Raw genomic sequence first — 22,183 nt, forward strand, 5'->3', positions numbered from 1 at the left:
TAAAAAGGCTCATTTATGTATTTATTTTTAACGTTTATTTATGTTTGAGAGAGAGAGTGCGGGAGGGGGAAAGAGACAGGGAGGGAGACACAGAGTCCGAAGCAGGCTCCAGGCTCTGAGCTGTCAGCACAGAGCCCGACGCGGGGCTCGAACCCACGAACCGTGAGATCATGACCCGAGCCGAAGTCGGACGCTTAACCGACTGAGCCACCCAGGCGCCCCCATAAAAAAAGGTGCTTTTTTTTAATAAAAAAATGAACCCTCAACATTAATCTCTAGAGGGACCTACGCAAACATGTTGACAGCCACAGTCATCTCTGAACGGCAAGCATGATGGTCGTTTTATGTCAACTTGGCGAGGCTGTGACGCCCCAGTGTTTGATCAAACATACGTCCAGGTGCTGCTGGGAAGGTCCTTTGTAGATGTGGCTAACATTTATAATGAGTTCACTTTGGGAAGACTTACAGGAGAGTTCCCTTGAGCACACGGGTGGGCCTCATCCAATCAGTTGAAGGCCTTAAAAGCAAAACCTGAGGTTTCCCAGAGAAGGAATTCTGCCTCAAGGCTGTGGCATCAACTGCTGAGTTTCCAGCCTGCTGGTCTGCCCTAAAAATGTCGGGCTTGCCAGCTTCCACAACTGCATGAGCCAATGCCTTAAATAAGTCTCCTAACGTATATATAAATAAAACTCCTACAAGTTCTGTTTCCCTGGAGAACGCTGACGAACGGAGTAGCAGTAGAGGCAATTTTTATTTCCATCTTTTTAAAACCCTTTTCTTTTTCTACAGTGAATATGTATTTTTTCAATGTCATTAAGACAAATTTAAAAGTTTTTAAATGCCCCTGTCAAATTTCCCAAAAGGTTCATGATGCCCATTTAATTCTTTGCTGTTATTTTTGAGAGTGAGAGAGAGCGAGCATGAGTTGAGGAGGGGGAGAGAGAGAGAGGGAGACACAGAATCCGAAGCAGGCTCCGGGCTCTGAGCTGTCAGCACACAGCCCGACCCGGGGCTCGAACCCACGAACCGTGAGATCATGACCTGGGCCGAAGTCGGACGCTTAACCGACTGAGCCACCCGGGCGCCCCCATGATGCCCATTTAAAATTGAGGTCAGCCGTGCTCACGTTTGAGTTATGTGAACCTTTCCAGAACACGGCTTTCACGTAAAACCAAGGACACCGTTCACACAGTGCAGATCAAAACCAGGAGCACAAAAATAGACGTCAGTTACCGAGTGCCTACCACGTGTGAGCTGCTGTGCTGGGAACTTCACAAACATCACCTCACTGCACCTTGGGGAAAACTCTGGAAGGCGGGGGGCAAACTCTCATTTTGCAGCCGACAGTGGCAGGACTTAGACCAGGAGGTCATGGGACCAACCTAAGGCCCCCACCGGTGGCAAAAACTTACTATGGGTCGCTGTCAGCAACAAAATGTCAGCCTTTTGGAAAAAGGGGAGCAAGTTAAAGTTGCAAACACGTATATGCCCCCACTCTATACGTCTGTCTCTGGGTCTCTCCGGGGAGTCAGCCCGCCCTGTTGGCATATACACATCTATTCACGTTCACGTGCAGGGAAAGGGCTACGCAATCGCTCCCCAGGCAGAAAGACGGTGGAGGAGGGGGAGGGAGGGAGTTCGGGAACGATCGGCTTAAATGTCAGCTGTCACCCTAGTGATTCCTTCTACCACCTGGCACCCAGTAGCCCGAAGGCATTCCTCGCGGAGGCAAATCTAGCAAACGGAGAAGACATCTGGAATTTGGTTAAATGGCTCATTTCCAGAGCGCGCCGCAGGCTCGCACCATCCAGTTCTCTCTTCCCTGCCTTCCTGGAGCCCTCACTCCTGCTCCAGGCTGGGGAGGGAGGTGGCGGGGGCTGTGGAGGCTGGGGGTGGCCAGGATGCTGCTGACTCGCCCTGTGGTCCTCCAGGCCTCGGTTTCCCCCCTTATGCATGGCAGGGTGGGGGACAGACTATGCACATTGCTCTTCTGGACAGGACAGCCCTCCAGCCCCCAGATGAGGAACTGCTACCCCCCAAAGGCCACCAGTGTCCTGTGTGGGGAACACGCGACAGTCTCCCATCCCGTGGCCCAGGATGCTCAGAGGGAAGCCCCATAAACTCATGAGTCATCCCGAGGAAGATTCGATGATGCTCAGAGAATGTGCTGCCCAAGGGGAGGTCAGGGAGGGGAGCCAGGCATTTGAGCCAAAGACTCGCAGCAGTGAGGTGGGAAGCCCAAAGCAGGTGCACGGACCCTCGCTTACCCAGAAAACTCAGCTGTCAGCCCACTCGGGTCACAGGGCAGAGAGACCCCGCCTTGCTTTTAGAAACAAGGGAGGTCGCCTTCTCTCTTCAACTCTGCTACTATTCACTGAGTCCCCACTGATGCCAGGCTCCCTGCTGGGTGCCTGGGATCCACTTAACCCTCACGGCACCCAGATGGGGTAGATGCTGGGTCCTCTCCCATTTCACAGACGAGGCGCCTGAGGCTCAAGGAAGCTGCCTTCCAGTGGCACAGAGCAATCAAATAACGGAGTGAAATGGAAGCCAGGTTTCTCTGTCTCCCAAGTCCATGCTCCTTCCAATAATAACGATGCTGTTATGATAACGAGGCGCTTATAGTAATATCAGAGTATCCCCGTTAGGTTGTGGCTCCTGAATTATCAGTCGCGTGCTACCCTCCGGGAACCAGGCTGAGCGCTCCCAGGCGTGGCCTTGTTGAACAAGCACATCGGCTTGTGATCTCAGGATCCCCATTTTGACAGATGAAGAAACGAGGCTCAGAGGGCTGAAACCACTCGACACAAGTCAGCTGTGCCACTTGAAGAGGCAGAGCGGATACTGGAATCTAAGTGACATGTCTCCTCCACTCTGGAGGGTATTATCGGAGGCTGTGTGCCAGGCAATGTGTAAACACTTGATATACTTAAAAAAAGTTTTAGTGTTTACTTATTTTGAGAAAGAGGGAGAGCGCACGCACACAAGCAGGGGAGGAGCAGAGAGAGAGGGAGAGAGAAGCCCAAGCAGGCTCCACACTGTCAGTACAGAGCCCAACGTGGGGCTCGATCTCACAGACTGGGAGGTCATGGCCTGAGCTGATATTAAGAGTTGGGCTCTTACCCCACGCACCCTAACACTTGATATACTTGGTCCTCTATTCCCTACAAGGAAGGTCTCTTTCTCCCCATTATACAGAAGGGGAAAGCAAGGCTCAGAGGGGGGACAGTGACTTGCCCAAGGCCACACAGGTGACAAGTAGCAGCTTCTGGATTCCAACCCAGGAACGTCTGAGCTCAGAGTTCTCACACTCTCTGGGCTGTCTCTCTTTAAGTTAGCCCTAGCAGAGGGCCGGGCTAACTTCCCCCCCAGACAGGCTCAATGCCACCCCTGGGCCTTGAATCGGCATTTTCAAAACACTGGGCCATTTATTTTGTCCCAGGATCCTGCCCTTCACACTCGCTCTACTTAATCATTCACAAAGTCAAAGCTGTCGCCCTGGGACATCTGGACACTGGAGTCGGATTTCTTGGAGCACCAAAAAATGCCCAGGTCTTGACTCTGAGTCTCTAAAACCATATTCAAATTAACCTTCCTCTTTCCCACCAGGACGCGAATCAAGAGACCATCTTCCCCGGGTCATGGCTGAGGCCGCGAAGGTTGCTACGGGAATCAGTTTTGGGGTGGAGGCTAAGGGTGGCCCCTTTGGGACTGGGGCAGTCCTGGGTACACTGTAGGGACCCGAAGCCCACGACCTCTTACCCTCTAGGGTGCTTCCTTCATGGATCCCCACCCCCACCCTTCTGAGACTGTGCTGGGGAAAAGAGTTGTGTCAGAAGCGGGGGGTGGGGGGGCGGTGTATGGGCACCCGTGGGGTGAGTGCATCCGTCTGCCCATCAGCGGGGCGGGAGGGGCTGACCGTGAGATTACCTGTGGGCCTGGTTGTAGTGAGGGCGTGTCTGGGAGGTGGGACGTGTGTGCATAAGGTGTGTGACAAGGAGGCAGTGCGTGCATCTTGTGGACACATGCGGTAACGTGAGAACCGATCTGTTTGGGCATGTGAATGCTGAGCACCGAGCCCACCAATGTGGCCACGTGGCTCTGTCTCAGTGGGAATGTAGGACCCTGAGGGTGTAGGCTGTCTCCTGACGGTGGGCATCTGTACGTGACCGTGTGGTTGTGCGTGGGACCTCTACCACGGGGCAGAGATGCAATCCTCGGTGATCTCTCTGGGTTGCCTGGCAACCATGTAGCTTGGGTGGAGAAGGGCTCTCTCTCTCTCCTAGCGGAGGGCCTGGCTAAGCCGCAGCCAACCTCCCCCCCAGACAGGCTCAATGTCACCAGGGGTTGGGCATTTCTCAAAAATTCCCTGAACAGCCAGGACCTCAGATCCTGCAAGCATGTCTGTTTCCCCAGTGCGAGGCCACTTCATGCTTGTACCGTACAAGAGACAAGATCACAAGGCTCTCCCCGGGACGCTGAGAGCACGGGGACCCCCACGCCTGGAGCGCGCAGCCGGGGCACTGCTGGGATCTGTTTCGGTCCTGTGTAACCCTGAACCTGACGTGAGTCTCTGCATAGGAGTGTGTCTGCCCATGAGCACGTGACAGCTGGCGCCCCGCCCAAGGTGGTCTTTGGGTCACCACTGCTAGGAGTCGCCCCTACATCCTCTTGCAGATACGACCTTGAGTAGCTGAGGTCACCGGGGCATCACTCAAGGTCCCGTGAGCCCACACGCGTGCATCTGGACCCCACCCTGGCCAAACACCCTGCCTTCATCACCCCCAGCTGGGGGGGCCTGGCTCTTGGGCTCTGGCTGATGGGGCTACATCAGCCCTGCGTCTGCAGGTGGCCTTGAGGGGGTCGGCCCTGACCCAGGGGCTCCAGAAGAGGCACCAGTCTGGCACCACACCAAGAAGCCATAGCACTTTCCTGGAACTGACAGGCTCGGGACGAGCCGCCTGGCTAAGGAGCGGAAGCCTAGCGGCCAGGAGACACGAGCTCTGGTGCCACCTCTACTTCCCTTCCCTGGACCTTGGAGTCTGTGCCTGTCACGCAGGCAGCTCTTCCCATAGTGCCCGTTGGCGGCTACCCCCTTCCTCGGTGTTCGCCCTTGGGCAAGTTTCCTCCCCTTTTGGGGCCTCGATGTTCTCATCTTTAAAACGGAGGTGCGAATGCTGGGTGGCTCACTCTGAGACGGATATGCCTGAGTCTGGTGAGCCCGAAGTAGAGTGGAAGGGGCAGGTGAAGGTCGGTGGACCGGTCTCCTTGCCTCCTGCCCTAAGACTTAACCTGAAAAGCAGTGGGGGAGGGGGCAGGGACCTCTTCCCTGCCATCTCTCCATGTGATTTCCTCCTTTTGGCCTGGACGCCTGGACGAAGGCCATCTGCGGGCCGCCAGACTGAGAGAGTGGGAAGGCGGAAGGAAGACCGTAAGCCCAGTTCCACGGAGGTTGTCTCCCTTTGACATTTAAGCATCTGCTAATGAGTCCCTGACCCTACCAGCTTAGAGAAGAGGGCTGAGTTGAATGCCTCGAATACCAAATAAGGTGAGGTTTCAAGGAGCCAGAGTGGGATGAGGAGGCATTGCTTCGAGTCTCTCTTTGGGCCATGTATGTCCAAGGGTGTGGTAAGGAGGGGACCAGGTGCGGGAAGGCGGTTCCAGGAGCAGTGGGCCTGTTGGATGTGGGGTTTTCCTACAGTCCTGCCCATTCGGCTTTTGGGGGGAAACCGCAGGGTCGCAGAGGGCTTCCTGATGTCCGGCAGGAAGGTGGGGTTCTCGGGGATCAGGGGAGCACTCTGCAGTCCATTTCTCTCCGCAGGTTGCTCTCTACTATGGCTTGGTGGTCAGAACATGGAGAAGACATTTAATTCTCCCACGCCCCTCCTTTCCTCCATCTGTAAAATGGACAAGTGGTCCTCCCCGTCAGCGGTGAGGCCTTCTCATTACTTGGGTCTGCAAAGGAAGGAGAGGTGGCCAGTCAGGATCCCTTGACCTTCCTAACACTCTTCTGTGATAGAATTTTGCACTCCCACAGCATGAACAGATGCCTTCCCGTTTGCAGAAAGCTCTGGTGCCCAGCAGAAAGAGAACTGGCTTTAAATTCAAACAGGGGCGCCTGGGTGGCTCCGTCAGTTAAGCGTCCGACTCTCGATTCTGGCTCAGGTCATGATCTCGTGGTTCGGAAGTCTGAGCCCTGCCATCGGGGCTCCAGGCAGGCAGTGAGGAGCCCACTTGGGATTCTCTCTCTCTCTCCCTCTCTCCCCACCCCTCCCCCAATCGCATGCACTCTCTCTCTCTCTCTCTCTCTCTCTCTCAAAACTAACTAAATAAATAACTAACTACATAAATAAATTCAGACAGACCTGGGTCAGGTACTTACTAAGCTGAGTGTCCTTTTGGGCAGGTGTCTTCACCTCCTAAGCCTCGGTTTCCTCATCTGTAAATAGGGATCACATCTGCGCTGCACGGTGAGAGTGGAGGTCCCATGTGATGGCATTTAACGTGCCTAAGACCTAACCAGGACTCAGTATCCCTCCCTGCTCCTTTCTCCTCCGCTTGTCCATGATGCGTGAAGGGTGGCTAGACTTTACAGAGCAGACGCTCTCGATGCCCCGGTGTCAGGGCCCCTGGCGCTCCCTGTCCCGATACAGATGGACAGCGACCCACAATATATACCCAGGACTCTGCCTTAGGGCTGGTGAAGACAGGCTGGGCCATGTCCCCAGGGGCCACCCTCAGCCAATGATGGGGGTGTGTAGGAGGGTAAACGCTGCAGCTTCCTGCCCCTCCAGGGGGACACCTCTGAAGCACGTTCACCGCCATCTCCCCGAGCTCCCCAGTGGGATTAACTTCGGCTGTCCTCAGCGTGCCCTGCTCTGTAGCGGACCTTGTTTCGGCTCTTTCCCTTCCTTGTCTCATTTCTCCATCCCTCCCAGAGATGCATCCTGGGGTCACTTCCCAAGCAAACCAAGGTTCCCATCCTTGCCTCTGGGGGAACCCCACTTAAATTCGGATCTCGGAGCACTTGTAACCCCCCAGGGAAACCCCACGTGGAGTTCAGGGCCACTGTTCTTCACAGCCCAGACTCTCTGAGAATGGTCCCCCTGGACAACAGCAGCAGCCCTGGGTCATGTCTTCCTCACGGCCAATGTTACTACACACTCACGATGGTAATCACATCAGCTGTGCTACATCTTGTACACACTGTATCTCAATTAATCCTTGCAGCAGCCTGTGAGGTGGGCCATACTATTATCCTGTTTTGCAGGGGGAGGCCTCGGAGATGTAACGAGATTCAACTGCTTTTCCAGGTCACACAGCCAGCGGGGAGCAGAGTTGGGATGTGACCCCAATCCTATCCGACACCCCATTTTGGTTTCCCGCCCCTCTGCCGTTCTGTGGGAAGCCTGCCCAATCCTAACACGGTCGGGGGCTCCAGGGACCCCAGACCAGCCACCTGAATTTCCCAGAAACCCTCTCCGGGCCCGCAGCAGGGGCCCCAGCGTCACAAAAGCCCATGCCCCACATTCTGGTAATGTCAGCTCTTCATTGCCAGGCCAGCTGGGATGGTGCATGACCTCGGCAGCTTGAGGCTTTTACTAGCAAGAGGTGAGCAGAGCAACTGTTCATCAACTCTCTTTGCTGGGGGCAGATGAAGAACAGCCTGGAACCAGCTGCAAGTATCTCTGAAGTCCTATCATCTCTTTGTTCCGAGGCTTCACAAAAATGAGGTAAATGTCACCAGGCATCAGCTTAAAGGCAGGCGTGGAAGAGTTCCCCTTGGTTTGAAAGAGGCCACCACCCCCTGGGTAATTAGGCCAGGCTCTACTGCATTAAAGATGCCAGCGAGGAGGAAAGGCAGTGAGCTGGGAGCTGCTAACGGCCACCTATAATCAGAGAGAGATTGAATTACACAAAGAGCCTAACTGTCCGAGAAGAATTCAAACCAGCTATTTTTAGGCAGCACCAAAGGCTCCTGAGGGCTGTTGCAAATTCAAACGGCTTGAATTGGGTGCTACGTGGAGCGCACTAAGGAGTTTTCATTCTAGGAAGAAAGGGGCATCACAACGGCTCAATAACCTTGTGCTATGTGCTTTCTCGATTTTATCTCACTTGGTGGTCACAGCAATCTTTAAAGGTTGGAACTGTCCCCATTTTACAGATGAGGTGCTTGAGGCTCAGAGAGGAAACAACGTGGCCAGAGTCAACACGGCAAGTAAGTGAGAAAGCTGGGATAGAAGCAATGTCTGCCTGATTTCAAAACCTACGCTGCCCCCCTAGCCTTTGTGGACTCTGCTTAGGGGCGAAGAGCAAACCAATTCTCTCCCCTCAGGACGCAGAAGGAGGAAATTTTTCTAGCTGTCATCTCCTCGACCCTACACAGCAGAACTCATGAAGATTCATATAAATTATAAAATTCAGGGGTCCCGGGCACCTATTAAAGTGAAGGAGAGACCTCCAGAACTGGCAAAGGAGGAGCTAGGCATGGTCCATCCATCTAGTGTGACTTTCCACGAACATCTGAGGCTCCCCTTGGCAGAAGCCACCAGAATGGAGGATCAGTGAGCACAACACAAGTACTGCACGAAATTCCCCTTCTAACTTTCAAAGACAAAAAAACTGCCAAGACTAACAGTACACAAAATACACTGTGTAAAGTGAGCCATAAGTCAAGGATCTATTTTTCCATGGTACTGTAAGCTTCATAATACTTCCACCAAGACAGAAAACAAACAAACAAGCAAGCAAGCAAGACGAAAAGGTGCTGAATCCTGAGAGAATCTGGCCTGCCTGCAGTTTTGGGGGCTTTAGGCTGCACGAAAGGACGGTCAGCACCATGGACAGCCACCCAATGGGCCCAACGTGTATCTAACACATTCAATGTAGTTCTAAGGAATCTTCTAACACAGATCTTGCAAGAGTCTTTCAAGCAAATGAAATTTCTTGCAACATCCTGTAAAGCCGTAACGTTCTCAAATCGCTGGCAGGTCTCTGCCCCTGGGAGGAGAGCTACACTTGCTGACACATTTAGCAAACTGCTGTGAAAAATGTAATCCAACCAAGAAGGAAGTCCATTTCTCGGTTCTTTTGTAACAAGGGCAAAGAGTCCACGTGCCTGAGAGTCTGTGTCAAGGAAGAATAGCAGGGTGCCTGCAGACATTTGCTCTGCTAACCTTTTAATGCTCTCACTACTTACTGTAAGAGCATTCCATCACCTCGGAAACATGTAGGCTGCCTCCCTATGCAAGGTGTATGCCCCACCAGTGGTGCTTGGGAGACAAGAAGCCTCCTTTGGATCTTTCTAATCATTAAGAATTCTGTGCCACTGCTCAGGGAAACGCAGTTAAGATACATTGTTGATATCAACTAATGACTCTACAAACGGAATCCGGTTTCCACCATACCTGTTTCCTGGTGTGTTTACTCATTTCCCTGCCTGGTATAATACTCGCTGCTATCGTGTGCCAGTACCTCGGAAGGCCTCCCTTTCTGATTTACTTATGTATAAATCGTGTCCAGGAATGGAAAGCCAAAGGTGCCACTGGGTTCTGACCCAGTCACAAGGACACTGGCAATTCTGTTTTGCTTCGAGTCCGCAAATGGGGCAGAAGGAGAGATCAGAGGTCAGGGAAAGGAGGAGGTAAGCTAGATCCAAGGAGCTCTCCCAAAAGAGAGGAGATGAGGTCCAGAATCCCTTACAAGAGGTCAAGGTGTCTACAGCACTGTAGTGAGTGAGCACCCAAACTAGCGGTCAGGGAGCTGGGTTCCAGCCCAAACTCAGTCCCTAAGAAGCACTACGGCCTTGGAAAAATCATGCCTTCCCATCATTTCCTAAAGCTACCTTTAGGCTTTTGCATACCCCGTTCCCTTTGCCTAGACTTCCCTCCCACCCCTTGGCAACTTCAGTCTGGATATCCTCCTCTTCCACACCAGGAAAAAAATCCCATGCATCTTTCAAGGCCCTAATCAAACAGCCTTCTTCTGTGCAGAGTTTCAGTTTCTAAAGCTGTAAAACGGGACATCAGCATATAAGAAGGTGCTTCCGATAGGGCACTCAACACATGACGTTTGCTGACCCTGGACTTTTTGTTCATGGCTGGAATATATGGCTCTCCCTCTCATCTAGAAGTCTCCTTAAAATGGGATCCCACCCAAATGTCGCTCCCTCGGCTCCTGAAGACAGAGCCCCTGCCATTCCCCCATATATACACCCCCATGCTTGAACAGACCCCATTAGTGCTGGATCTGTTTCTCCACCAGACCATGAGCTCCTCAACCATGGAGACTGTGCTTTATTCTCCACTCATCCTCTCCATGCCTAATCCCCATGGATGCTCATCAAGTGTTTTGGTTCAATGAATGGTCTCCATGTTCTCTCCAGACACCATGGTATCAACTGGGCGCCCACCAGGAGTCTCGATTTGGCACATCGTCAACCATCCATCTCCTTATCCAAGCCACTTCCGTTCTTATCTCAGCCATAGCAGCCTTGAGGTTAATAAGGCTTCAATTTTCTTCTGGAATCTCCAGCTGAAGGTGCCCAAGCTTCCAATCTTGTACAGTGATGATTCGGAACAACTGCGGTGGACTTGGAGAAGCCTAGACTCCACCCTCAGCAGACATGACTACGTTCCCCTCTTGGACATAAATATAAAAGACTCCTTTCTCAGAGGGAACAAAACACCATCCTGGGTAACTTTTCTGCTGCCGAGGTGGGCAAGCGGAGGGGTGCAGGAACATCCCCACCAGCATCAGGGGCTACTCTGCAGCACCCACACAGCCCCCCCACTGCTACAAGGGCAAGACACACCCCCTTATACAGAATCTACTGTCTTTGTGTGCCGAGGCTTGTATATTTCAACGGACCGAACATCTTCGATGGCCTGTGACAGTGTGCTTCACATCAGGTGATCACAACAGTGTGTGTGCGTGCGCACACGCGAGCATGAGAGAGAGAGACAGAGAGCGAGGGGATACGTCCAGGTTATCCAGTCAATCTGAACATTAACCAAAAGCAGGTCTGGCTGATATCTAACGATCTACATGGCCTTATTCTTGTTATCCAGCCCATCGTCATCCACTAGGATGTTGTAGCGGCAGCAGCCTTCTCACGAAATGCCCATGATTTTAGGGCCATCTCTTCACATAGTCAAGGTCACCATAAAAATAACATAAATATTGGCGTAAGGGGATCAGTGTGAGGACGGTAGATTCGCCATCAAATTAAAACCTCGTGGCGCGCCTGGGTGGCTCGGTCGGTTGGGCATCCGACTTCAGCTCAGGTCACGATCTCTGTGCTGACAGCTCAGAGCCTGGAGACTGTTTCAGATTCTGTGTCTCCCTCTCTCTCTGCCCCTCCCCTGTTCATGCTCTGTCTCTCTCTGTCTCAAAAATAAATAAAAAATGTTAAAAAAAAAATTAAAAAAAAAAAAACAAAAAACAACCTCGTTACGCTAGCGGCCAAACGAGGGACTCGCTGTGTGGCCATTCTCCCGCCTGGGTTTCACACGCCACCTCGGCCAGCCAGGACTCCAGCCCCGGGGGTGAACTGAGGCCCCCGTGGGGAGGCAGACGGTGCTTCCGCTGGCAGCAACCCGCACCTCTGCAAACTGGCAACACGCGCCACCCTACTGCGCGGCAAAAGCCCGAGTGGGGCTTCGAACACACGGGATTTGGGAAACAGAACACATGGCCAAGCAGGCCCACCACGAATTTTTTATCAACAATGGCATTCCCATGGGAAAAGCCTGTCTCTACGTTCCGCCAAACCCACCTGTGTCCTGGGCAGGCAGCGTCACCTCTGCTGAGGTCTGAGGCCTTATTATTCAAAGTGTGGCCCCTAGCCCAGCAGCCTAACGTCATCTGGGAGCTCCTCAGAAATGCAAACTCTCACCCTGACCGGCCGAACCCGAACGTGCTCTGTAACAACATCTCCATAGGGTTCACGGGCACATTCAAATGTGAAACGCTGGCCCAGGGGTCAGAGGTGTGGCTGTGGGTTCCTGTCCCTGCCTCAGGGACTGCATCACAAGGGTAATCGGGAGAAACCCAGCCCTCCATCTCCTGTCAAGGTCATCAGCAATCTTCATAGGTTTGCAGATCACCTTTAAATACACTGTGTGGCCTTGGGCAGGTTTACTTAAACTCGATAAGCCTCAGTTTCCTCGGTGTAAAATGGGAATGATTAACACGGAGGCTGTAAGGAAGAGAAATGAAATTGGGCCTGTCGTGGGCTTGGGACAGTGCCTGGCACAGAGCAGATTCCTGCTAGACAGACATTACCTGTTCCAGAAGGGGGACCGAGGGACAATGTCTGCGGAAGAGGGTCCATGCTCACTCCCCTCCCTCCCTCCGTGTGGAAACTGGAGAGCACGTCCAATAAGACCAAAGCAGAGCATGAAAGACGTGGGCCCTGTAACTGGTTTAAGTCCTCCGCTGCTTATGTGACACTGACCCTCAGTTTCCTTTACTGTAAACTGGGAGTTAGAGAATAATAGCGCCCGTTTCCAGGGTCACCGTGAGGATGTGCTACTCCACATAAGGCACTGAGAAAAGGACCAAGTGTCTGCTTTTGTCATTATCTCTGTCTGCATCATCATTAGAGACAATACGCTTTCAGAAAATCAGGAAGGCAGGCCGAGCTCAGGCTCCAGCTCACTCTGTCAGGGAGGAAGACAGGGGAGGAGGCGGGAAGACAGGAGGCCGCTCTGGGTGGGAGGGAGGGAGGGGACACAGCTCGTGGAAACATCCGAATTCCACGGATCAAAGCGTTCGGCAAGGGCCGCGGTGGAAGGTGGGGCGGGCGCAGGGCTGCGGGGAGTGCTGGGGAGCCCCAGCAGGCGCAGGGCAGGGAGCAGGCGGCCTTGCGGGGAGGGGCGGGGCCAACTCACGTACACCTGCGCGCAGACTCCTGGGCCAGCTGCAGCCGGAAGACGGACAGGCGGTTGGCGCCGCCGCACACGCTGCCGCGCTCGCCCTTGCACTCCATGTCGCACTCGGCCTCGCTCACGTTTGTCGCCTGGATCTTGTGGCCGCAGTAGCACTCCGCACCGAACTCCAGCCCGGCATACAGGTAACCCCTGGGGAAGGCTGCTGTCAGTCCAGGGCAGCTACCACCATGCAGACCCCGGGGACACGGAGGCTCACCCAGCAAAGTGGAGACCTGGGGCAACTGGAGGGCTCTGGGGACAAGGACCCCCAGGAACCCTCCCCCCCCCCCATAGCCACACCGTGTCCTACTGACACCCACTTTATACACTTCCACACGTGGCACACTTCACACACACGCGCGCACACACACACACACACACCCCCAAGCCCCGGGTCCTTCTGTCCCAACCCACTCCCTTGCTCCTCCCTGCCTAGAGCCGTGCTCCAGAGTCCAGCCCCTTTATTGCAGGAAACATCCCCCAAAATGATGCCTCCATGTCCCTTGAGAAAAGCTGGAAGGAAGGGAGGAGGCAGGGGCTCTCGTATCCCCTTGGAAGATGGCAAAACCAAGGTCACATATCCAGCCCAGGAGAAAAATTCCTTTTCCTAAAACTAAACAAAACAAAACTCCAGGCACGGCAAGGTTTTTGACTTATTTTCCCCTTGGCCTCGGGATCGTTTCCTAAAAAGGACTCTGTGGACACTCGTTCTGTAAACAGATGAGACGCCACGGCCTGTCTTGGCTGTAGCGGGTAGGGGCGAAGGGAGAGGATTAGGACAAGCCCTCATCAGCCCCTCTCGCCTCGGAGGCGGAACCAGGAAGGCTCCTCCGTGAGCAGCCTCCAGAATGCTGGCCACATAAGGCTGGCCGGAGGGGAACGGTCAGCTCAGGTCGTGACTCTGGACACCTGCGGGCAGCTGGAGAGACAGACCCGCCCGGACTCGTGCCCCCACACGCCTCAGCGACTCCGGGTGGCACGTGCCCTTGCCTGCTCCACACACCCGCCTGGCCGGGTGCAGGGAGAGCAGCTTAAACCAAACGGGTGTCTCGGTGCCTGAACCCCACCGAAATCCTGGGGCTCGGCCAGCCTGCTTCCACCCGTCTTAGTCTTCCCGTCTCTCTGAAGCCTTTGCTCTGGGGTACCCCGGACCCCTCTCATGTAACTGGACCCACTAACAGAAGGAACAATTTCCAAGGGAAAAGAAAAAAAAACCACTTCCAGTGGGTGTTATAACTCCAGAGCCGGTGGGAGCTTCCTCCTCGCCCCTCCCTTGGACAGGAGACACCTGCCACGTCAGGACGCACAAGCGGGCCCCAAGGACACGTCCGTGTGGTGAGGACCCGAGGCCTCAGGCCACCAGCCAGGTGCGTGCCTGTCTCGGGAAGGGATTCTCCAGCCCTGTCCAAGTCCTCAGAGGCCGCAGGTCTCCGCGGTCCCTTGAGAGCAAGCCCATGGGGACACTGAGGCAGAATCATCTGGCTAATCCCACTCCCGGGCCATTATTTCCTGACACCCAAAAATGGTGTGGGATGATAAACGTTTGTTGGTTTAAGACACTACATTTGGGGGGCGCCTGGGTGGCTCAGTCGGTTAAGCGTCCGACTTCAGCCAGGTCACGATCTCGCGGTCCGTGAGTTCGAGCCCCGCGTCGGGCTCTGGGCTGATGGCTCAGAGCCTGGAGCCTGTTTCCGATTCTGTGTCTCCCTCTCTCTCTGCCCCTCCCCCATTCATGCTCTGTCTCTCTCTGTCCCAAAAATAAATAAACGTTGAAAAAAAAATTAAAAAAAAAAAAAGACACTACATTTGGGGATCATTGGTTGCCCAGCAACGGATAACTAATTTGGGAAGGGAAAGGGAGTGAGCCTTGCCATCCTTCAGGCCACTGGGGTGTCCCTGGGAGCGCCCCAGACTACTGATCCCAATAAACCTCCTGTTGCCCTTGCCGGGAGGATCTTTCCAGAATTAAAACAGATCATACCCCTCCACTCTCTAAACCAGCCCCCGCCCCCCCGGGGTCTCCACCGCAGGCAAATAAGCTTCCAGATGGCTTGGCTCAGCCTACCGACCCTCCTATCTGGGGTTCTTTAACATGGACGGCCATTAGGATCACCCAGGGAGCATTTTTTAAATGCCACACCTGGCTCCCATTTCGAGACAGTCTAATTTAATTGGCACTGTGACCCTAACGTGCAGCTGAGTGTGAAAATCGGCGCAGCGATGCTCTAACCATGGTCCTAGGACCCGCAGGGCCTGGACAGTCTTGGAACTCTTGAAAAATGCAAATTCTTGGGCTGTACCCCAAGCCCGCTGAATCAGAAAGTGAGAACGGGCAATCTGGTTTTGCAAGACTCTGGGTGATGTTCGTGTTCACTCCGGGCTGAGGACCCTGCCCTAGATCCACCCTCCCTGCCCCTCCCCTCCCCCGCCCTGCTACCTACTGCCTCATTCTCAATGCCTGGCATCGGGTAAATGTTAAATAAGTATTTGCCGAATGAATGGACACCACTCTCCTGATGAACGCCGCCCAGCGGTTCCCCCCTTGCCTGCGGCCAAGCCAGATGCTTCGGGTGGCATTCAAGGCTCCGTGTCAGCAGGCTTCAGCCAGCCTTGCCGCTTCCCCTCTAGACAACTCCCCTCGGACCTTCTGTGCACCCCCTCCCCACTGCCTATGCAAGGATGCTGGCTATTTAGGATGTTTCAGGAGTTCTGATCTTTGAGTGTGCTGTTATTTCTGTCCTCCTAGGACTACCTAGAAAACTCCTATTCATCCTTCAAAACCTAGCTTAAGCTCTCACCTCTGTAACCCTTCCTGAGCCCTCCATTCCCTCAACCTTCACGGGCCCCCAGTACTTTAAACGGCACCCTCAGCCCAGCACCCATCACGCTTGAGGTCTCCATACCCTGGTGTCCTCGATCCGTGCAATGTGGATCACAACATTCCTGCCTCTCGGGGTCTCGTGGTGGATGAGAGTTCATATCTGCCAAGTGCCGAGAACAGTGCCTGGCACAGGGAAATGCCCACCACGTGTAAGCTGTCGGTTTTCTACTGCCCAAGCCTGCTCATGCCTCTGTCTTCCCAACTAGCTGGGGAGCCCCCCACCGAGGGCAGGGCTATGGCGGACTCATCTCTACACCTCCAGCACCTCACACACACGTGGCAGGGGTAAACATTTGCTGAACTGAAGGGGATTAAGTGAGTTCATCTGACTCGTCTTTTGATGCTTGGCTGTCACCTCCTGGGACTCCTTCCTGACACCCCAGGCGGGCTGGGGGCCCTCTTCTGCATTTCTCGTCTGCGATTCATTCCATCTGAACCCTCACCCCGCCCTACTGCCCTTCTCTGTTCACATGTCTGTCTCCCCATCAAGGCTGTGACTCCATGGGGCCATGGACGCTGTGGAATTCACCTGGGTCTCCCCACGGTCTGACAAATAAATTAATGAATCGATACCATCAAGGGCTCAGAGACCTTCCCAAGCTGGAGACAGCCCTGGGCTCAGGCAGATGATTATAAAGGGGACAGTGTTTCCTCATGAAGGACACAGGGAGGAGTCCCTCGGCCACCCACTTGCTCATTTCCACGACAGCCATGTAGCTGAGGTCCTCCAGAGTTGGTGACCTCAGGGCCAGCCGGCTAGAGTCTGAAAGTGAGCATGGCAGCAGCCTCTTCAAAGCTATTCCGGGTCTGGGGCGCCTGGGTGGCTCAGTCGGTTAAGCGTCCGACTTCAGCTCAGGTCATGATCTCGCGGTCCGTGAGTTTGAGCCCCGCGTCGGGCTCTGTGCTGACAGCTCAGAGCCGGGAGCCTGCTTCGGATTCTGTGTCTCCCTCTCTCTCTGACCCTCCCCTGTTCATGCTCTCTCTCTGCCTCAAAAATAAATAAATGTTAAAAAAAAAATTAAAAAAAAAAAAGCTATTCCAGGTCCAAGGTGGCAATGCTGGGGCCCGGGCTTGGACTGAGGGTCCCATCGCCACCTGACAGTCTTTTGGGGCCTCGTCCACCCTTGGAAAGTCAGCTCCCTCCCCCAGTGCGTGTTCTCCTCGAGAACATCATTTTCTTCTTCAATTGGGAAACGCTGTGTTTCTCCCTGGGGGGAGAACAAGGGATTATGCACCCCTGACCCCCAGGCTCCCACCTCACCCTTCCCGTGGGCATCTTACAAGCCTCCCACTCAGATTCACACCTCTGGGCTTTTCCCACACACAAGCTCAAGTCCGGACCCTCGCACACACATTCACAAAGTCTCCTGCACACACAGCCGCTAGTGTTTAAAGACCATTCCGTGTGTGCACTAAGCTTACAAACATGACCCGCTGACTCTGCACGCTGTACATGCAAACTCCCACCCAGGCCACTGCGTCCCACGACTCCACGATCACAAACTCCCACAAACCACCTCCCGAACAGTCCTGCTCATCTGCACGTGTGCATGCGCATATACACTCACACGTGAACGTGCACATACACACACCCTCGTATCGCTCTTTCCACGGGGCCACGGGCTCATCCTCCACTGTGCCCTTCCACGGGAAAGGAAAGAACACCACGGAAGGAAGGGGTCTGAAATGAATGGAGCCCGGGACGTCGGAGCCCTACCGTTCTGCACAGTTGTCCTGGCAACGGAAGATGGTCATCTTTTTGTAGTCGAAAAAGGACACGCCTCGCAGGGCCCGGCTCTGGGTGTCATCCAGGTAACAGCCGATGTACTTGGCTTTGGGGAGAGGAGAAAAGTCAGGTCTGGCTGGGGACAAAGCAGAAAGGGTTTCGCAAACCGGGGGCAACCAGCGTCCCTCCGGTTATGTGGCTTTCTTGACCTTTTGGTACCAGCCGCTCCCTCTGAGCAGAAAAGCAGAAACGAGAGACTAAAAGTCACGTGTGCTGGCTGACCCTGATTCATAAGGGCAGCGCAGGCCACAGAGGAGGAAGGGACTCTTCTGGGTAGCCAGGGTTAAGACCAAGCCCCTGGGCTCTACTGGTGACAACAAAGCACACGGGAAGCCAAGCCAAGGTCATTCCCTAAGCGCCACGCAGATGAGACCCATAGTAAGACAGCTCTGAAGAGCTTGACATGGCTGAGAGCATGTTGTCATTTCTACAAGCTGCCTTAAAATGTCTGTTTTTCCCTGGACACATGGACTGGGATATCTCAAAGGCACCGGGTTAGAGAATACTAACCCAGTGAGGCCAAAATGGAAGGATCTGCGTAAATGTTTCTACCACAGCGTCTGACACACGATAGGCACAAAGGTACGATGAGTGGAACGAGAAACCGGCCATTCGCTGTGTCGTGCCGTACTTTATAGTTTGCCAACACGCGGGCCAACGTGAGTGCTTTCATCCAAAGAAAGACTTTACATGATGTAAAACCACCAGTAAGAAACCATACACAACAGGGGCGCCTGGGCGGCTCGGTCGGTAAAGCGTCCGACTTCGGCTCAGGTCACGGTCTCACAATGCGTGGGTCTGAGCCCCGCATCGGGCTCTGTGCTGACAGCTCGGAGCCTGGAGCCTGTTTCGGATTCTGTGTCTCCTTCTCTCTCTGCCCCTCCCCTGCTTGCTCTCTGTCTCTCAAAAATGAATAAACATTAAAAAAAAATTAAACAAATAGAAACTATACACAACGTTTTCTTAAAGTAGTAACTGGGTTCCTGTATTTCATGGTAAACAGTAATTCTCACATGAAGACCACACTTCACAGTTTATACAAGTCTTTCCCCATATGTTCTTATAATTATTATGACCTAGACATGTGCTTTGCTAAGTGGTTTCTACTTACTGTCTCACGGAATCCTTACAGTGATCCTCCTCCAAGGTAAGTACTGCTATTCCCACTCTGTACAGAAGAGGAAACTGAGGCCCAGGGAGATGAAGTCACTTGCCCACGGAAGCACAGCTGGTGGTGCCCACGCGGAGCCAGGGTGGACCTGGGCGATCGGGCTGCAGAACCGATGTTCTGAACCACTGCTCCCATCTACTGAAATCCAAAGATCCTTGCGAGGCCTCACATGAACGGTGGGGAGCACTGCCACGTTCATGCTCTCGGACGACTGAACAGAGGCCCAGAAAAGTCACGTGTCTGGCCCGAAGCCTGTGGCTCACTGGTGGCAGAACAAAGATTTAAGTCCAGGTCTAGGGGGCCCTAAGCCAGCGCTCTCTCCACTATTCCATTTGGAAGTAACTAGAAGATCCAGCCAGCCCTTGGGATCAAACAGCCCTCGCGGGGAAATGACTGCGGGAAATACCGCGTGCCACTTGGTCACTTTCCCTGGCTGGCCTGCTGTCTATTTCACCCACGGGCTTGTGACCCCCTCGCTCACAGTGAACAGCAGGGTCTGGCGGTGGGGGGGGGCAGGCTCGCTCCCGGGCAGTCGTGCCCCCCAGCGCGGCCCTGCTAAGTGCAGAATTTGTCAGCCCCGCTGGAGATGGGCCTCGTCCTGACCACTCTGAATTTCTTCTCTAAGACAGAGGTGATAGGGTTGACTGAAGAACAGTCCCTCTTTAAGAGAAAGCTCGCCTCCCTGGAGCGGGGACGTCAGATGGTGACAGCTCTGGAGAAGCCCACGTCTTGTCCCTGCGCTTGTTCAAGAATGTATGTCCCTGCCGTCACAGATGGGAATCCCGGCCCCTGGACTGGGGCGTGGGTGCTGTTCACACCTGAGCTGGGAGGCAGCCCCTCTCGTGAGCGTGTCACACTAACTTTAGGTCAATAATTCACTAAAGGGCAGAGTGTCCCATGTATGTAGAAGGGGTGGGGGAAGAGAAGAGATTGGGGGAGGGAGAGAAAAGATGAAAGAGGGAAAGAAGGAGGAAGGGACAGGAGAGAGGGAGGGCGAGGGAGGGAGAGGAGGAGGAGGAAAAAGGTTTTTTGGGAGCATGAGGTCTTTATTGTCAGATCAAAAGATGGTGTGTGGGTGGGTGGAGCATGTATTGAGCACCTACTATATTCTCTCTACTAGGGGCCATTCCTCATTTTTAATTTTTAAACGTTTAAAAAAAATTTTTTTTAATGTTTTATTTATTTTTGAGACAGAGAGACAGAGCATGAACAGGGGAGGGTCAGAGAGAGAGGGAGACACAGAATCTGAAGCAGGCTCCAGGCTCTGAGCTGTCAGCACAGAGCCTGACGTGGGGCTCGAACTCACAGACCGTGAGGTCATGACCTGAGCCGAAGTCGGACGCTTAACCAACTGAGCCACCCAGGCGCCCCAAACGTTTTTAAAAATTTAATTCCAGTTCAGTTAACCTACATTGTTACAGGAGTTTTGGGTGTACAATACAGTTATTCAACAATTTTTTTTAAAGAATTTTTTTTAAGTTTACTTATTTGTTTTGAGAGAGAGAGAGCACGCGAGTGGGGAGGAGCAGAGAGAGGGGGAGAGTGAGAATCCCAAGCAGGCTCTGCGCTGTCTGCAAAGAGCCCAACATGGGGCTTGCCCTCAAGAACCGTGAGGGCATGACCTGAGCGGAAATTAAGTCAGACACTTAACCGACTGAGCCACCCGGGTGGCGTTCCCCACCCCCTTTTTTTTTTTTTTTTTTTTTTTAACGTTTATTTATTTTTGGGACAGAGAGAGACAGCGCATGAACGGGGGAGGGGCAGAGAGAGAGGGAGACACAGAATCGGAAACAGGCTCCAGGCTCTGAGCCATCAGCCCAGAGCCTGACGCGGGGCTCGAACTCACGGACCGCGAGATCGTGACCTGGCTGAAGTCGGACGCCTAACCGACTGCGCCACCCAGGCGCCCCCCCACCCCCTTTTTTAAAAGTAGGCTTTATGCCCAGTGGGGAGCCCAACACAGGACTTGAACCCACAACCCTAAGATCAAGACCTACGCCGAGATTAAGAGTTGGACGCTTAACGGACTGAGCCACCCAGGTGCCCCTGATTCAACAAATCTGTACATTACTCACTGCTCATCGTGACAAGTGTCCTCTTGGTCCCCAATCCCCTAATTTTGCCCATCCCTCTACCCACCTCCCCTCTGGTACGATCCGTTTATTCTCTGTAGTTAAGATCGGTTTCTTGGTTTGCTTCTCTCTCCTTTTTTTTCCCTTTGACCTTTCGTTTCTCAAATGCCACGTATGAGTGAAATCATATGGTGTCTTTCTCTGACTAGCTTACTTTGCTTAGCACTGTTTTAAAATTAATATTGTCACACACTTGTGAACTCATTTTCTAGATGAGGAAACTAATTCCAATGACCGTCACACCTGCCTGCGTTAGAAGCGAGTCTGGAGTTTTGGCACATGGGGTATGTTCTGACTGCTCGCCATTGACGTTACTTCTGTTCCTCCTCTTTGCTCAGTAGAATTAGAAGCTATGGAATCTGCCCAGGTGCTGACACCCCGTAAGGGTCTCGCTTGAAATTTAAGCCCAGGTCTCTTCTCCAGCCCTTTCACACGTGGGGAGGGTCCACTTCCTTTTGGCCCAAGATCACTAAAAGCCACACTGAGGGCTGACTCAGAGAAATGCTAGAGCCCCAGATAGGCCGGGCTTGAAGCTGGATGTGCTGTGGCTAAGGGTGGTCTCACCTAAGGGTGAGGGCAGGGGCGTTTGGCTGCATGTGGGGCGGTGGATCGTGCTAGATGAAATTTTTGTAATCAGTCACATCAGTGAGAGCGTATACGCGCAGGTACAGGCACGTGTCCACTCTGGAGTGTGACGATACTGTTTGCATCTTCAAAGCGCCCCCTCTTCCTGTTTTTCTATTAATAGACCTTACCCGCCAATTACATTGTCCCTCCCACCAGCCAGTGACTGATCGATTGCTCCGGGAAAGGGCACGCGGCCCACACTTTGGATTCTCACAGATCAAAGACAGAAGAGAGCAATCTGTTTCCCCTGGGTTGTGACGTCGGCAGCCCGTAAGCCCAGAGCTACGAAGCCACGGTCCCTGGCACCAAAGCCTGTCTGTTTGGGGAGGTGCAGCGAAGGCAGAGGCAAGCGGAGATGAAAAGTCAGAGAGAGAGAAAGGGCACAAATCGCTCCTTTGAAACTCCAGTCCCTTCTGCAGCTGGTTGACAAGACACAATACGTGTCCTTCTTTAGCTTCAGCTGGTTCAGGACGGGTTTTTGTCCCTCGCCACCAGTGTAGCACTCACGTATCAATACTCCAGCTAAGGTGCCCGAATCCACCCAGCCATGAGGGTCTAGACCAAGTCTACGCCCATGCCTGTCTGTGCCAAAGCCGCCCCTTCCCGTGTGCCACAGCAAGTCTCGGCTGGGGAGGAGGACGTTTCTGTCCCCGC

At 53.6% G+C, this 22,183-nt stretch overlaps 1 protein-coding gene across 4 annotated transcripts in view; it reads right to left on the reverse strand.

The window, feature by feature from the left end:
• Nucleotides 1-22,183, reverse strand: part of WSCD2 (WSC domain containing 2) — a 116,354-nt gene that overhangs the window by 25,943 nt on the left and 68,228 nt on the right. For all 4 annotated transcript variants that reach the window (XM_030336675.1, XM_030336667.1, XM_030336668.1 and 1 more), the window contains 2 exons: nt 17,531-17,645; nt 12,898-13,082 (listed from right to left, as the gene is read on the reverse strand). In XM_030336675.1, coding sequence (XP_030192535.1) covers nt 12,898-13,082; nt 17,531-17,645 — 300 coding nt within the window. The remainder of the gene's footprint in view (nt 1-12,897; nt 13,083-17,530; nt 17,646-22,183) is intronic.

Source organism: Lynx canadensis, chromosome D3 (genome assembly GCF_007474595.2).
Source record: "Lynx canadensis isolate LIC74 chromosome D3, mLynCan4.pri.v2, whole genome shotgun sequence".
Classification (NCBI taxonomy): domain Eukaryota; kingdom Metazoa; phylum Chordata; class Mammalia; order Carnivora; family Felidae; genus Lynx; species Lynx canadensis.